Raw genomic sequence first — 17,256 nt, 5'->3', positions numbered from 1 at the left:
TGGCCCTCAATCTTAAGTTCCACCACAAATCACAAGGGGAATCGTGTCCCCCTTGTCCCAACTATGCTCCCCCCTTATCCCGCCGTGCTTCTGCACTCCGGCACACTGAAAAGTCCTTGGAGTTTCACGTCCAACCACAAACATCAACTTGCTATCAGCATTCTTCTCAGAGCGAGCCTCTGAGTAAAACCAAAACACGGAGCTCTTCTAGCTGCTAAAAAGAAGAGCTAACACTGTCCCAGCTAAAACTAGGACAAACATATATTCAGGAGACCTTGCAGCAAAATCAAACCGGTTAAATTATTCCAATGATGTTCAGCATTATCAAAATCAACATAAGTTTTTGTAAATGAAAAGTCACCGGTATAATTGGTGATGATATCCGCCAGGTGACGCTCAAAATTAATAAACGAGCTCCACATCACCATCCCCCTCTGCACCGCCGAATACAGAGACTGAGCCGGTCCCAGCACCGATGATCTTATCAGAGTTATACTGTACAGTACAGCAAAACCCTTAATTACCGATAACATACTTTTCATGCCGGTCCAACACCCAGAGCCAGAAAACCGCATAAACATTCTGCCTAACATCATATAGGGTAAATAAGGCAATAAATTATAAATGTCCGGTAACATGTATGCAAGCATAACAAACAGCATTCCAGCCAGCAACATCGTTATCTCAACCCCTTCAGGCCCCACGTTGGGCGCCAATTAAGACTGTCGTGGGTTAGGCCGCTCCGGCAATCAAACCGCCCCTCCCCCCAGTCGTTCGCTCACCCTTCCCCACCCCCAGGGATGAGGGAGAGAATTAAAGGATAAAGCTGAAAAGTCCTTGAGACCTCAGTGCCAACTATAAACATCAACTTGCTGTCAACATTCTTCTCAGAGCGAGCCTCTGAGTAAAACCAAAACATGGAGCTCTTCTAGCTGCTAAAAAGAAGAGCTAACTCTGTCCCAGCTAAAACCAGGAGACTCATCTTTCTACATGTATCTGGATGCCACAACATTAGACAACAGTAGGTACCACTAAATAGCACAGAAGGCTGCCAGACTGTTTTCCAAGTGTATCCTACATACACAGGTCTACATGAACAAGGTTTAACCCAGTCGGCAACTAAACGCCACACAGCTGCTCTCTCACCCTCTCCCACCCCAAGGGGATGGGGAAGAGAATTAAAGGGGAAAAGAGAAGAAGACCCGTGGGTTGAGATAAGAACAATTTAATAATAATAACAACAACAATTTGAAAGTAATAATGATAAAATAATAACAATATCTGAATATATATGTATAAAACAATATATACAAACAAGTGATGCACAGTCTAATTGCTCACCACCCAGTGACCAATGCTTGTCCCGTCCCGGCAAACAATCTCAAAACAGATAAGTCTCAACACCGCTATCCCGGACAAGCGAGAGGCCCGAAAAGAGAGCGAGAGAGAGAGAGCACTCTGAGAGACCAAGAGAGCCCTCGGAAGAGCGTTCCTGGAAGAGAAAAAGCTCTTATTTCCAGTCAACCCTCATCTATATACTGGGCATGACATTGCAGGATATGGAATAATCCATTGACCAGTTTGGCCCTCAGTCCTAAGTCTGAGTTCAAATCACAAGGGGAGTTGTGGACCATCTGTCCCGGCCATGCTCCCCCCGCCAGCCTGTTGTGCTCCTGCACACTGGCAAAACATGGGAATCTGAAAGATCTTTGCTGTCTCAGTGCCAATTATAAACATCAGTGCACTATCAACATTCTTCTCATAACAAATCCCAGACTAAAAGCAAAACACAGAGCTCTTCTGGCTGCTAAAAAGAAAAACTAACTCTGTCCCAGCTGAAATCAGGACAGGAGGGGAAGCAGAGAGGGAGGTGCTCTTCTCCCTGTGACAGGACATGTGGGAATGGTTCAAAGCTGTGCTAGGGAAAGTTTAGACATGACATTAAGAAGCATTTCTTTACTGAGAGGGTGGTCAAACACTGGAACAGATTTCCTAGAGAGGTGGTCGATGCCCCGTGCCTGTCAGTGTTTGAGGCATTTGGACAATGCCCTTAATAACATGCTTTAACTTTTGATCAGCCCTGAATTGGTCAAGCAGTTGGACTAAATGATTATTGTAGGTCCCTTCCAACTGAACTATTCTATTCCATCTCTCATTAAAGGAGGACTAACTTCCTTCTGTTTTTTAAATGCAATCTAAACATGTAACTCTTTGTTTCACAAACTTTATCTCTTAGACTCCTCTATGAAGAATAATGTCTACTGTGGAAAGAGTCCATTGATTTCAGGTGCCCAGCTGAGTTTTCAGAATACTTCTCTTTACACACACTTGATGAACTTCATTGCATGCTTAAGAGCTCAAACATTTCAGAGAGGTACTCAGATAATGATGAATTGGTAATTAGCAAGCAAGACTGTAACGTATGCTTTGAGTTGCTCAGTATCACATGAGAACCACACAAAGGAGGCAGGAATGGAATCCAGAGCTCTCGCACCACACTGAGCTGTTCTAAGCAGGAAACGCTCCTCCTTCTTCCTATCATTCCATTTACAGCATGCTGTTCCTATTCTGCAAAACTGAGACAGGCCCTGAACAGAGGTCCTGTTTTAAAAGCTAAAGTGCTTTTACTGTTCAGATGTGACTCATCAGCACAGCAGAGATGAATGTAAGAGAGAAGTCCAGTGGAAAAGACAGTACATTATCATCTAATAAAGATTGTAGGTTGTTCTTAGCTTGCTCCTTGGCTCCTGACTGCTCCAGTTATCCTTCTCCAAAACAGGAGCTCTAGGAATTGCTGAATGTAGTGGATTGCTAGCAAAAGACTATGAAGAAGAGATTGCACAAAGTTCAGACACTTCTGCAATATACAATACTCCAAAACTATTTAAACTTTGCACTGCCAAAATGCTGCTTTAGCCTTTGTGCTCTACTTCATGGCATTCAACATATGTTCTCAAGTTCATATCACTCTGGTGGGCTGTATGCAGTTCTCACTTTTTCTTTTTTAGACACTTTGAATAAAAAATATACACTAAGTAATAACTATGTTTTAAGAGTCACAGACTTGATCAAATGTTATGTAATGCAGATACAGTCAGTCTGATTTAGAGAACTAGACCTAAATAGTGTGGAGTGGACATGAGTTAGTCTGTGACACACCCTCAGGATCAGAGAATGATCCCTGCTCAACTGGTTCCTGTTTCACAGAACAGCCACAACCACAGAAAACAATTTAAGATTTCATAGTCATCCTTAATTCTATCATTTCCTGGCCTCTAAATACTTGCAAATTTGATGTTAAGACAGCTTTTTAAGTGTAACATACACCTAGACAAAAAGATAACATTAGAATACAGACATGGAGCGCAGCAACCAGGACGGGCAAACAGGGCGTGGCGCGGCAGTTTACGCGGAAGGGTGCGGGAGAAGGGCACAGTCAGGCAGGTGGGCTGTTGCTTGAGAGGAAGGTTTAGTTGCCAGCTGTCACCTTCTCAGAAAAAACTCAGCCATGGTGACCACCAGGCAGAAGGCAAAGACCTCCACACCTGGCAAGAGGGACCTGGGAGCACAGACAGAGCTCCCACAGAAAGACACAGCTGTCCAGGTCTCAGGCTGTGGGGAGTGCCTGAGCCTCTCCATGGTCAGTGGTGAGAACAGCTGTGTGAGGTGTGACCAGGTGGAAGATCTGCTTATCATGGTTGCAGAGCTGTGGGAGGAAGTAGAAAGGCTGAAAAATATCAAGGAGCCTGAGAAAGAGAAAGATCAGAGGTGTCGGGCACTGCCCGACCTGAAGCAAAAACATAAACAGGAAGACCCAGAAAAGGCAACCCAAAACAAAGGGCGCTCTGATTCCTCATCCCACATGCCAGAAGACAGTAAGTCAAAGGTGAGCCACGAATGGAAAGAAGTCCGTGCTCGGGGCAACAGGCAACCCCCCTGCTCCTTGCCTACCTCAGCTCCCCAGGTGCCCCTGCACAACAGGTATGAGGCTCTGGAGGTGGAAGGCCCATCGATGGATGGTGTAGCTGAAGGACCATCTGCACTGGAGGTGTCACTGGGGTCAGAGAGGACTACCCGCTGTATCAAGACCGCCTCCACAGGGAAGAAAAGAAGGGTAGTAGTTATAGGCGACTCCCATCTGAAGGGGACAGAAGGTCCTATATGCCGGGCTGACCCTGCTCTGAGAGAAGTCTGCTGCCTCCCTGGAGCCCGGGTTAAAGACGTTGCTAGGAAACTTCCTAGCCTGGTATGGTCCATGGACTACTACCCTTTACTGCTCTTCCATGTGGGTGGAGATGAAAGTGAAACAAGGAGCCCACGATTGATCAAGAGGGATTTCAGGACCTTGGGACAGGTGGTAAGAGGATGTGAGGCACAGGTAATCTTTTTGTCCATCCTTCCAGTTGCGAGCAATGACACTGGAAGAAGCAAGTGCATTCAGTTGATTAATAAGTGGCTCCGTGGCTGGTGTCATCGCCACAATTTTGGCTTTTTTGATAATGGGATGGGCCACATGGCACCAGGCCTACTGGCACCAGATGGGACTTGTCTTTCTCAGAGGGGAACGAGGATCTTAGCGCAACAGCTAGCAGGGCTCATTGACAGGGCTTTAAACTAGATTCGAAGGGGGAGGGGGGGAATATCAAGAATGATAAAGATATGCTGGAAGTACCTGAAGAACAGAAGAAAGGAATTCCAGCCGCTCCAGCCAGGAAGTCAGATTCATCTGGGGCCCAACTTAAATGCCTTTATGCCAATGCGCGCAGCATGGGGAATAAGCAAGAGGAGTTAGAAGTGCGTGCGCGCCTGTTGGGATATAGAATCATAGAATCATAGAATCGTTAGGGCTGGAAGGGACCTTCAAAGGTCATCTAGTCCAACCCCCCTGCAAGGAACAGGGATATCTCCAACTAGATAAGGTTGCTCAGGGCCTCATCCAACTGGGCCTTGAACGTCTCCAGGGATGGAGCATCCACCACCTCTCTGGGCAACCTGTTCCAGTGTTCTACAACTCTCATGGTAAAAATTTTTTTCCTAATATCCAACCTGAATCTACCTCCCTCTATTTTAAAACCATTACCCCTTGTCCTATCACAACTGGCCCTTCTGAACAGCCTCTCCCCATCTTTCTTGTAGGCCCCCTTGAGGTACTGGAAGACCGCTATAAGGTCACCCCGGAGCCTCCTCTTCTCCAGGCTGAACAGCCCCAACTCTTTCAGCCTGTCCTCATAGGAAAGGTGCTCCAGCCCTCTTATCATCATATGATCTTATTGGCATCACGGAGACGTGGTGGGATGAATCCTATGACTGGAGTGTCAGAATAGAAGGGTACAGGCTCTTTAGGAAGGATAGGCAGGGGAGAAGAGGAGGAGGGGTTGCCCTCTATGTCAAGGACCAGCTAGAGTGCATGGAGCTGCACCTGGGGACGAATGAGGTCCCAACTGAGAGCTTGTGGGTCAGGATTAAAGGGAGAGCAGGGACAGGGGACGTAGTAGTAAGGGTCTGCTACAGACCACCTGACCAGGAGGCCTGGGTGGATGAGGCCCTCTACAGACAGATAGGAGCTGCCTCACGTTCACGAGCCCTGGTCCTCATGGGGGACTTCAAACACCCCGATATCTGTTGGAGGGACAACATAGCAGGGCATAAGCAATCCAGGAGGTTCCTCGAATGCAGGATGATAACTTCTTTCTCCAAGTGGTAGAGGAACCAACGAGGAGAGGTGCTTTGCTGGACCTTGTTCTCACCAACAAAGAAGGGCTGTTGGGGAACATGACACTCAAGGAGAGCCTTGGCTGCAGTGATCATGAAATGGTGAAATTCCAGATTATTAGGGAAGCAAGGAGGGTGCACAGCAGGCTCACTATCCTGGATTTCAGGAGAGCAGACTTCAGCCTCTTCAGGGATCTCCTCGCTAGAGTACAATGGGATGAAGCCCTGAAGGGAAGAGGGACACAGGAAAGCTGGTTAATATTCAAGGATCACCTCCTCCAAGCTCAGGAGTGGTGCATCCCAACAAAGAGAAAGTCAAGTAGGAACACCAGGAGGCCTGCATGGATCAACAAGGAGCTCCTGGAACAACTCGGGCACAAAAAGAAGCCTACAGAGGGTGGAAGCAAGGACAGGTAGCCTGGGAAGAATACAGAGAGATTGTCCAAGCAACCAGAGATCAGGTTAGGAAAGCTAAAGCCCTGATAGAGTTAAATCTGGTCAGGGACATCAAGGGCAACAAGAAAAACTTCTATAGGTAAGTCAGTGATAAAAAGAGATCTAGGGAAAATGCAGGCCCTCTCCAGAAGGAAATGGGGGACCTGGCTACCCAGGGTATAGAGAAGGCTGAGGTTCTCAATGACTTCTTTTCCTCAGTCTTCACTGGCAAGAGCTCCAGCTGCACAGCCCAAGCCACAGAAGGCAAAGGCAGGGACTGGGAGAATGAAGAACCACCCACTGTAGGAGAAGATCAGGTTCGAGACCATCTAAGGAACCTGAAGGTGGACAAATCCATGGGACCTGATGAGGTGCATCCACGAGTCCTGAGGGAGCTGGCAGATGAAGTTGCTAAGCCTCTGTCCATCATATTTCAGAAGTCGTGGCAATTTGGTGAAGTTCCCAATGACTGGAAAAGGGGAAACATTGCCCCCATTTTTAAAAAGGGAAAAAAAGAAGACCCAGGGAACTACAGGCCAGTCAGTCTCACCTCTGTGCCCAGCAAGATCATGGAGCAGATCCTCCTGGCGACTATGCTAAGGCACTTAGAAAATAAGGAGGTGATTGGTGACAGACAACATGGCTTCACTAAGGGTAAATCCTGCCTGACTAATTTGGTGACCTTCTATGATGAGGCTACAGCATTGATGGATAGGGGAAGAGCAACTGACATCATCTACCTGGACTTATCCAAAGCATTTGATACTGTCCCACACGACATCCTTGTCTCTAAACTGGAAAGACGTGGTTTCGATGGATGGACCACTCAGTGGATAAGGAATTGGCTGGATGGTCACACTCAAAGAGTTGCGGTCAACGGTTCAATGTCCAAGTGGAGGCCAGTGACGAGTGGTGTTCCTCAGGGGTCAGTACTGGGGCCAGTGCTATTTAACATCTTTGTTGGAGACATGGACAGTGGGATCGAGTGCACCCTCAGCAAGTTTGCAGATGACACCAAGTTGTGTGGTGTTGTGGACACGCTGGAGGGAAGGGATGCCATCCAGAGGGACCTTGACAGGCTGGAGAGATGGGCCTGTGAGAACCTCATGAAGTTCAACAAGGCCAAGTGCAAAGTCCTGCACGTGGGTCAGGGCAATCCCAAGCATAAGTACAGGCTGGGCAGAGAATGGATTGAGAGCAGCCTGGAGGAAAAGGACTTGGGAGTGCTGGTGGATGAGAAGCTCAACATGAGCCGGCAATGTGCGCTGGCAGCCCAGAAAGCAAATCGTATCCTGGGCTGCATCAAAAGGAGCGTGGCCAGCAGGTCGAGGGAGGTGATTCTGCCCCTCTACTCTGCTCTCATGAGACCCCATCTGGAATACTGCATTCAGCTCTGGAGTCCCCAACACAAGAAGGACATGGAGCTGTTGGAGTGAGTCCAGAGGAGGGCCACGAAGATGATCTGAGGGCTGGAGCACCTCTGCTATGAAGACAGGTTGAGAGAGTTGGGGCTGTTCAGCCTGGAGAAGAGAAGGCTCCAGGGTGATCTTATAGCAGCCTTCCAGTATGTAAAGGGGGCCTACAGGAAAGCTGGAGAGGGACTTTTTACAAGGGTGTGTAGTGATAGGACAAGGGGCAATGGATTTAAACTGAAAGAGGGGAGATTTAGATTAGATATGTCGTGGGTTAGGTTGAAAACTTCCTCCCCCACACAGCCGGTCTCTCCCCCTCCCCCACCCCCAGGAATGAGGGAGAGAATTAAAGGATAAACGGGAAACCCGTGGGTTGAAATAAGAATGATTTTAATACAGATGATTTAATACACAGGATAGGTGCTCACCACCCCCTCGTATGCGAAGCCCGTCTCGTCCTGAAGCTGCAATCCCGGACGAACGCGAGGCCCCAAAATAGAGAGGGGCAGAGAGAGAGAGAGAAAAGAAAGGAAAAACAGCAGAGCAACAGCGCAGCAAGCGCAAAAGAGCAAAAGAGCAAAAGCCCTTCTTCCCGGCTGACCCTCGCTTTTATACTGGGCATGACGCTGCATGATATGGAATACTAATTGGCCAGTTTGGCCCTCAGTCTTAAGTTCCACACAAATCACAAGGGGAATTGTGTCCCCCTTGTCCCAGCTATGCTCCCCCCTTATCCCGCCGTGTTTCTGCACTCCGGCACACTGAAAAGTCCTTGGCAGCTTGTTATCAGTGTTCTTCTCAGAGTGAGCCTCTGAGTAAAACCAAAACACGGGGCTCTTCTAGCTGTTAAAAAAAAACTCTGTCCCAGCTAAAAGTGGGACAAGATATAAGGAAGAAATTTTTCACTCAGAGGGTGGTGAGGCACTGGAACAGGTTGCCCAGAGAAGTTGTAGATGCCCCATCCCTGGAAGTGTTCAAGGCCAGGTTGGATGAGGCTTTGGGTGACTTGGTGTAGTGGAGGGTTTCCCTGCCCATGGCAGGGGGGTTGGAACTCTATGATCTTTGAGGTCCCTTCCAACCCTAACCATTCTATGATTCTATGATTCTATATTCAGAAATGGACAGAAGTTAAATGTGTTGATTAGAATTTAGATTTGCCTACAGCTTTGATATAAAGCCCCTGCTTTGATATAAAAGTATATCTTGCTCTACATCATCTAGAGCTTTCCTGGATCAAGATGGAATATCATATGATCAAACCTTTGTTAGTCTATGCACTACAGGTCTGCTACACCAACTACAATGAGAGACAGGAGAATGTTGATGCCTTTAACCTGTTCACAGTCTGTCCCAAAGTCACTACATAATTTTTTTAACCTTATAAATAAAAAAGAATTTCCATACTAATATTCCTCACATATGCTTATTGCCCTTTTTTTACTTTCAGTGAGAAATCTTTTAACTGTTGAATATTTTGTTATTCTTTGATGCAGAGCAAAATTTCTCTTCTAAAGACAGAGTTCAAGTAAATAGAATTTCAATAATGGACTTCATAATGAATTCTATAGAAATAAACAAAATTATGCAGTGATTTCATTTCTAAGATTTCTCAACACTTCATATTTATATTATCCAGCTTTTCCAGTTACAGTCTCTGTCTCTACAATCCTTGTTTCCCTTTCTTTTTCCCTGACTCAGCTCCTTTTTAGACTGTATTTTCTTTTGGCATATGGCAAAAGGTGCTTCATAAACTGAGGGGAATAGCAGGTACTCATATGGAGAAAGCAGATAAACTTTTTAACATGAATCATAGCTAAATGAGACATTTGTTCCCTGAGCACGGAGCTCAATGAAAAGAAGTGGAGCTGTTGGAGCAAGTCCAGAGGAGGGCCACAAAGATGATCCGAGGGCTGGAGCACCTCTGCTATGAAGACAGACTGAGAGAGTTGGGGCTGTTCAGCCTGGAGAAGAGAAGGCTCCGGGGTGATCTTATAGCAGTCTTCCAGTACCTCAGGGGAGCCTACACGAAAGCTGGAGAGGGACTTTTTACAAGGGCATGTAGTGATAGGACAAGGGGTAATGGCTTTAAATTGAAAGAGGGCAGATTTAGATTAGATATAAGGAAGAAATTTTTTACATTGAGGGTGGTGAGGTACTGGAACAGGTTGCCCAGAGAAGTTGTAGATGCCCCATCCCTGGAAGTGTTCAAGGCCAGGTTGGATGAGGCTTTGGGCAACCTGGTGTAGTGAAAATCTGCCCACGGTAGATGGGTTGGAACTCTATGATCTTTGAGGTCCCTTCCAACCCAAACCATTCTATGATTCTAAGTGACCATGGTATATCTTCATACTAAGCTGAAAGGAGAGAAAAGTGCCTGGTTTAGCCACCGTAAGCAACTGAAGAAAATCTTTCCCCCCTAAGTTTCAAATGAGTAATAAATGTATGCAGTTATCACAGATTCACAAATCTTCCCTTAAAAGTTAATTATGTCAAAATGTTCTTATCTAGACAAGTGCCTGCTCCTTCAGAGTCAATTATTTTTTGTTGTATACTTTTGAATCTGTGAAGTGACGATGACCTGCATGACAGAAGATTCATGGCTGAAATCTTGTCTCTATCTAAATCAATAAGAGTTTTCCCGTGACTTCAAAAAGATCATTAACTCATTGCCATCATAAAAATAGGATTTGGCAGTATTTGTAAGGTTCTGATACTTGGAACTGTCTTTTGCTATGAGATTTTTTAAAATGTTCCTTTTCCTACCAGACTCACTATTGTTAATGTAGTAGTTAAAAAAGCAATCTGTCACTCATTTGATTACAAGAATCCAATAAATGAACAATAAAAATATTGGGGAAAGTTGGCACCTTCCTCTATTTTGTTTCAAGACTTTCTCTGTTTAGCTGCACAGAATATAATTTGTGTTGTCATTTCTATCTTACATATGGCTAAGCAAATTGCTGTATTTAAACAGTAAACAACTACTAACAGCCATAGCAGGATCCAGCAGAAAGATGAGTCGATGATTCTAAACATGAATACTTCCAGGAGCCATAAAAAAAGAAAAAGGGCAAATATTTGGTCCAAAGGTTCTTTAAAAAAATAAGGTATCTTCCTCTTACTATGGGCAGTGCACATTGCAGTAGAAAACTGAAATTCTGAGGCAGATTTAAAGCTCTCTCCCATATCTTCTGAAATTGATTTATATTGGGGAGATGATGCATTCAATCTCCAGAGAGAAGAAAGATACTGTTCGCACAGCACTTCTACTCACCAGTCCATGCAGCAGCAATGGTGTTGGCTTTGAAGGACGCCAACTGTCCTGCTCTCCCAGTCAGAGGTAAAGAATTGCATTGGTGGCCACTAGAGGGAGGATTAGGAATATAGTAAATTGTGGGCAAAAGGCACCCATGATGAATCATATGGGACAACCTACTAATCCCCCACCGCTGCCAATAGGCAACAATTCTCAGATACTGCTATGGGCTGGGAAGTATAATCGAGTTGCTATCATCTGCTACAGAGGAGATGCTAGTATGTATCCTAAACTTTGGTGGCTGGAGGATAGGAGGGCTGACTAGGATCTTGTGAAACATACCTACAAACACACAAAGACACATCCCTTTATTTATAGTTGCCTTATTTGCCTTCTGTTTTTTAATCTCCTTACTTAAAACTTCTGATGTTCTTCATCAAGAAAGCTCCTGTGAAAAGCAAGCATCCCAGCTTCAATAGAAGCTCAGAAGCATCATCAGCAGACATACACACTGTGCCAAGATACACTGTATTTAACAAAAAGATGCAAACATATTAAATGTACTTGAAAACAACAAAATCCGTTGTGATAAAATAAATGTTCTTTCACTAAATTAAGGTTTGGGACATGTCTGAAAGAAATGTTTTCAATTAGTTGCCTACATAATTACATAGTAAACTATATCTTGCAATTCAGTTTACCCTGAAGCTTGACTGCCTGGTGTCTTACCTCCAGCACAAGTGGCAGAACATTCTGACCAAGGCAGATGATTCCATGCAAAGCCAACTTCATTGTCTCCACTGCCAGTGCGAGAGATGGGAACACTGAATTTATACCTTATACCCAAATTTTGTTCCTGTAGCAGAATCTGTAGTTGAAAACAACTGGTTATACCATTAAAACAGGCAAGCAGAGAGCAAGTACAGTGTCATTTAATCTATGTATGTGTTATGTCCTGTGGAAGGGAAAAAAGTGATAAAGGAAGCCATAGTAGTTCTTTTAGGTATTCCCAAAAGAATCTGAACTTTTAAAACATATATAAAAGTATTATTGTCTAAGATGAGCTTCGTCTTTTTTCCCTTGACACAACTTTATAACTTCTGTAAGTTCTTTATTCTTGACATAATTGTTCTAAAAAGCCAGCTTTCATAAAATTAATGTCTTAATGGAAGTTAATTTGATAGCTGAATAATTACATGAGGTCAAAGTTGGTTAAGAACATTACTGTGCAAGCATGCAACAGTCCTTGCTGAAATCTTGTGAGGAGCTACCCACATGGCAATTATGAACCTAACTCTGCCCTTGCTTACACTTCTAGAGACTATAATAGTAATAATAGTAACAGACTGTTGCTGAGGTCATTGTTTTCCCCTAATGCAATAGTCAACAGCATTAGCTTGGTGGAATCACACCTGTGGTTCCTTTAAAGGAATATCAAAACTCTTGCTGCAGCTATATCACTGCAAGTGATACAGATGGAAGTGCAACAATCACTATAAGCTTTCATCTGCCCTCACTGTTGAACTGCACTTCCACATACCACCTGTCCAACATTAGTCTTCAATTCTCTACCTAACTTTTTCTTTCTGTTACTAATAATATATATCACATTAAGATACAGCAATCTGACACATCTTAGAGCTATTTCTCATCCCCTTCTACCTTCTGTGATATTTTGCAAAGGCATTTCTGCCTATCTCCATTGGACAAAAGAGTAGAGAACTTTCAGTAAGAAAGTCAGCGACATTGACTGAATAAGAAAAAACACTATTAATCATTGTGTAACTCATTCTATATGGACTCTAGCTTATCCACAGCTACAGCAGAAAAAAACAGGATTTGGGTGTTTGAAAATGTTGCCTAAAATGTGAATATCCAGGCAACAATCATTCTATACACAAAAATATCCTATCTGGCTCAAGCAATCCCTGAACTGCAAATCTGGCAGCTGATAGAATATATTGGGCAAGTATCACCCTGTTCTTATACTCCTCCTTAACATAGTAGAGCAACAGTAGGCTCACTACTGCCCACCATCAGAGACAGGGTACCAGGACCCCGGTCACATCTTCTGTTACATTCTCATATTTTGTACAATCTATTCAGAGCAATGTATGTCACAGCAACATACTTTAATACAGGTCAAATCATGATACTCTTGCTGTGATAAAAGTATACTTCACACTCAGGCCAGGCTTAAAACTACTGACATTTACAGAACTGTCAGGAACAATGTCATATCTTAACACTTCCACGTATCAGCAGTATGCAGAGATACATTATATACCCCATTTACAATTTCTGCTACCATTATTCTAAAGCACATTTAACACAGATGGGGCATTTTCTGTGAGATTTCCTGGGGCTCCTCTGACTTTATCCCTTTTTCATCACAATGTTTGCCTGTGAGTTTTGAAAGATAAGCAAGCTGTGTTAAAAAGCTGTGTCTCACCTAGTCCCAGCAAGGCAAGCTGTATACTCTGTAAACACAACCAATTTTGTTTTCATTCATGGCCTTATCTTTTCTAAGAAAATAAATATATATTTCAAATTTCAGAAATATATTAATTATAACTTTACCATGACTATGAGGTTTTCTGAAGTAGGACCTAGTGCTTCCAAAGACTCTGGTTCATCTGTTGGCCTCTTGTAATGGAAAGCTGTTCCAGCAACATCAAACTTTCTTGGCCAGTCAATAGTCCAGGCACCATTAATATAGTAGTCATCCTCTTCAGATTTTAAAGCTTAAAAAAAAATACAAGCCACCTAAAAATTGGAAGCAGCATTTATAATGGAGAAGCCATTGCAAATTAAACTACTAATCTGTTAGAAGGCTATGATTTTCAGCGTAACATCACTGTTTTTTCAAGCAATATAAAATCTTTTCTTTAGCCCTGATCAAAATATCCCTCATGGAGTTTGACAATATTACCTCTTCAATAATCTTCAATGCGCAGGTATACTTTGCAGATTTCAACATGCAGATGCTATATGGAAGAAAACAGAATGCCTCATGCAACTTGCAATATATCTTCAACTTTAAAACTGAGCCCATGTGCAATGTATGCTGTTCTACTTAAGATATATGTATGTCTCAAATGTATAATCAATTATCAACCTAATCTTTAGATTAAGATGTTGGGGCATGAGATAGGTATCACAGATAATGTGCAGAGGAAAAAGAGAGAAGGAACATTGAGTCTGACGTATGGTCCCAATCAGCTCTTGCTTTGTTGTCTTTGTCCACTGTTGGTTTTTTTCCATTTTAAAGCATAAATCCAAGATATTTCTACTACGAAACCAAATACTAGCTATTTAATCTGCCAATATATTTTATTATACTTAATTTACAGCCTTAAACCATAAAAGTACTGTAGACAAAACATAAATTTCTTAGCCAACCAATCAATTAGGCTGGACAAGCAGATATTATTCAAGGACTTATATTTGATTTTTTATCAATAATATTAGATTAAGTTTCTAAATAAGAAACTGACTTTGTATCTTAAGGTGAATATTCTGTTAATTAGACATTTACTTCTTGACTTAAGGTGAAGTTTGAGTTATTCAATTCAACATTCATATTTACTTTAAATAAAACATATTCTTAAAGGCAAAATGATGGTCAGAAATACATTATCAAACACGTCATGTTTTTGTTGAGACAAATCACTGACTTTACTAGATAGGGAATTTACAAACTCAAGATTTTTTAGACTATGGTCACATATTTGGCAGTAGTGCACATAGATCAAAAAATGTGTAAATGGTTATTTTCAGTTGAATCAGTTCTCTAATCTGATTCATAGCGTGGCCACACAAACAGTTGTCCTGGAACAACAGAGAGAAATCCATAAAGACAAGGAAGGAGCTGTGAAGTTGACACTGCCACTAAAGAAATATCTATAAAACAATATCCTCGAGGTATGTATCTTCACATAATAAACTAATTTTTAATTACCATAGTGCTTGTACAGTTCTTTTTAGGGAGCAGACAAACTAGAAGCCTTTCTTTCCCCAGAAACTGGTGATCCTAAAATAGTGATCTGGTTCACACTCACAGTACAAAGCATCCCAACACAAAATGAAATGCCCCCTGTGACTTAGTAAAATTATCTTTTATTAGGATATAATGGCAGCTTTGAAAGTTGGAAACACAAGGAACTAGTGAAGGAGAGGAAACCCCTGTTTTTTTAACCAGGGCTTCTGTGGCATGAAGCAAGGCAGTGAGGAGAGAGCCTGAAACTCAGCAAACCTCTTGAAATTGTGACAAACACATTAAAAAAGTATTTATGTACCACTTTACCTGTGGCCAGATTAAATACCAAAGAAGTTGCCTATATTTTTTTATTTAAGCCAAAAAAATTCATTTTTCCTTCATTTTATACACATGGTGCTGATCTAAATGCTTTTCCAGATCACTTTCCTCTGCTTATAAATTAGAGGAATAACAAACTTAATTGTAGTAGCTAAGAATATCTTCTTTATTCTGGTTTTCAGCTACCCATGGAATCAGAAACACTATGAATTTGTGTATCATCAAATATAATGAAACTAATATTGGTGTAGATTTCAATGTTACAAAATTGTCTTTTTACAATATGGTTCTTAGCAGAAAACAACCATGATAGGATGCATTGCATGCTTCTCCCATCATCTCTGTTTGAAATGTCAATATAGGATATATGAGCAGCCTTACCCGCAGTATATTTTGACATAGGGGAGGGGCCAGGGGGAACATGATACTGAAAGAATAATAAGCACTTTATTGCTGGAGTAGTGGTGTTATTATTCCTGCAGAATGGAGGAAGATTGATAATCTGCTGAATTACAGGAGGGTGGGTGCAGGCAGAAAGAAAAGTAGGCCTCCAACAGTAAATGGTACCATTATTATCAATATAATCAATTTAGGAATTAATGTATCTAGGAGAATAATTGCCCTTCAAACTCACACTTACAGGCATCATAATTCTTTTCAACATGCTAGTGTTATATTAACTACATGGAGTACAAAGTAGCCTAGTCAGCTGCTGTTCAGTCTAAACAAGTAATAGCTTTTGATTGTGTTAATCTGTTAGTTTGTTGTAAAATTAACTAATTAGCTCTCTGATCTATTTTTGACTAAGTACTATGAACTGAATGATATGCAAATCAGGGTACAGAGACTTTCAGAAACACATGTTGTCTTGAGTTTGATGAAGCCAGATTTGTACACGTCAGTATTAAAAAAACAGAAAGCAAATTTAATTCAGTCTTTAAAGAAAGGAATGATAATCTAGGAATTCGAATTTAATTCTGTGCTTTACCACAAGCTTCCTGAATGATCTCAATTAAGCGCCTAGTTTTTCTGCACCTCATTTTCCTTATCTATAAAACAGGCATGGCATTAAATCCCTACAGCACAGCAACACAGAAACACTGTGGAATACATACATTAAATTGCCTTAAGATAAGGAGACAGTATTAGCATTTAAGTAACCATGGCTGTTCATGAATAATCATTCCAAGAATAAAATGATGTTTTAAAACAGTACAATCCTCCAAGATCAGAGACTTCCCCAGGTGGAAGACACTATCTCAGAGTGGGACAGTATATCATTTCACTTCAGCTCAAGTCTGACACTATAACTATAGTGAAGTTGACCTGATTTTGCACTGACAAGGAGGAATCACACGATATATTTCATTAGCTCCACTCAGGAGAATACATTCTAACCAACTGCTGCAACTGTCTGACCACAATCTAATATTAACAGCTACCATTCCCTCTGCTGCTTCTACTATGTGTACGGTTTGGCCAAACCAGAAAATGTACCTTCAGATCACATTATAAATTCTAAGTTAATGACAGTCTGCTATTTAAACCATGCTCTTACCAATGTAGTTCTTTGACATTGCCACTTCTCTTATTTCAATGTGCACAGAACCTCTTGGAATTTGAATCACTTCCATATAGCCTATAAGATAAAGATAAATTTTACTTCTTGTTGTTTATCTTAAACGATATTAGTCATGAAACTAAACATTAATAAATTACTTACTACTAAAAATTAGTAAGAGATATGGAATTCAAATGTACTTCATTTTTTTTTATGTAGTCAAGAATTCCTTTTTTTAAATGCTAATAAAGTATTTTCAACAGTGTATCACAAGTATTAATGTATAAAATTATCATAGCATAATTCAGGCTGGAAAGGATCTCAGATAATCATTTAGTCCAACTTCCTGCTACAAACAGGGTCAGCTAGGAGAGAAAACCAAGTTACTCAGTGCTTTATCCAGCTGGGGCGTGAAAACCTCCAAAGATGGAAACTGTAATACGTTTCTGGGCAACCTGATCCACTGCTGGACTGTCCTCCTGGGGAAAAAGTTTTTCCTTCCATTTGGTTAGCACTTGTCTTGTTTCAATTTATAGCCATTGTCTCTCCTCTTACCATGTAC

General features: G+C 42.1%; 1 protein-coding gene across 1 annotated transcript in view; it reads right to left on the bottom strand.

Moving 5' to 3' along the window:
• Positions 1-17,256, bottom strand: part of LOC104382631 (A disintegrin and metalloproteinase with thrombospondin motifs 6-like) — a 318,804-nt gene that overhangs the window by 28,244 nt on the left and 273,304 nt on the right. The window contains exons 15-17 of the mRNA XM_086630121.1: positions 16,692-16,772; positions 13,396-13,559; positions 11,545-11,683 (exon numbers count right to left, since the gene is read on the bottom strand). Coding sequence (XP_086486247.1) covers positions 11,545-11,683; positions 13,396-13,559; positions 16,692-16,772 — 384 coding nt within the window. The remainder of the gene's footprint in view (positions 1-11,544; positions 11,684-13,395; positions 13,560-16,691; positions 16,773-17,256) is intronic.

The sequence above is a fragment of the Tauraco erythrolophus genome, chromosome W, assembly GCF_009769465.1.
Source record: "Tauraco erythrolophus isolate bTauEry1 chromosome W, bTauEry1.pri, whole genome shotgun sequence".
NCBI classification, from domain to species: Eukaryota; Metazoa; Chordata; class Aves; order Musophagiformes; family Musophagidae; genus Tauraco; species Tauraco erythrolophus.
Note: the sequence above shows the minus strand (reverse complement) of the source record. Positions and strands in the feature narration are given on the sequence as shown.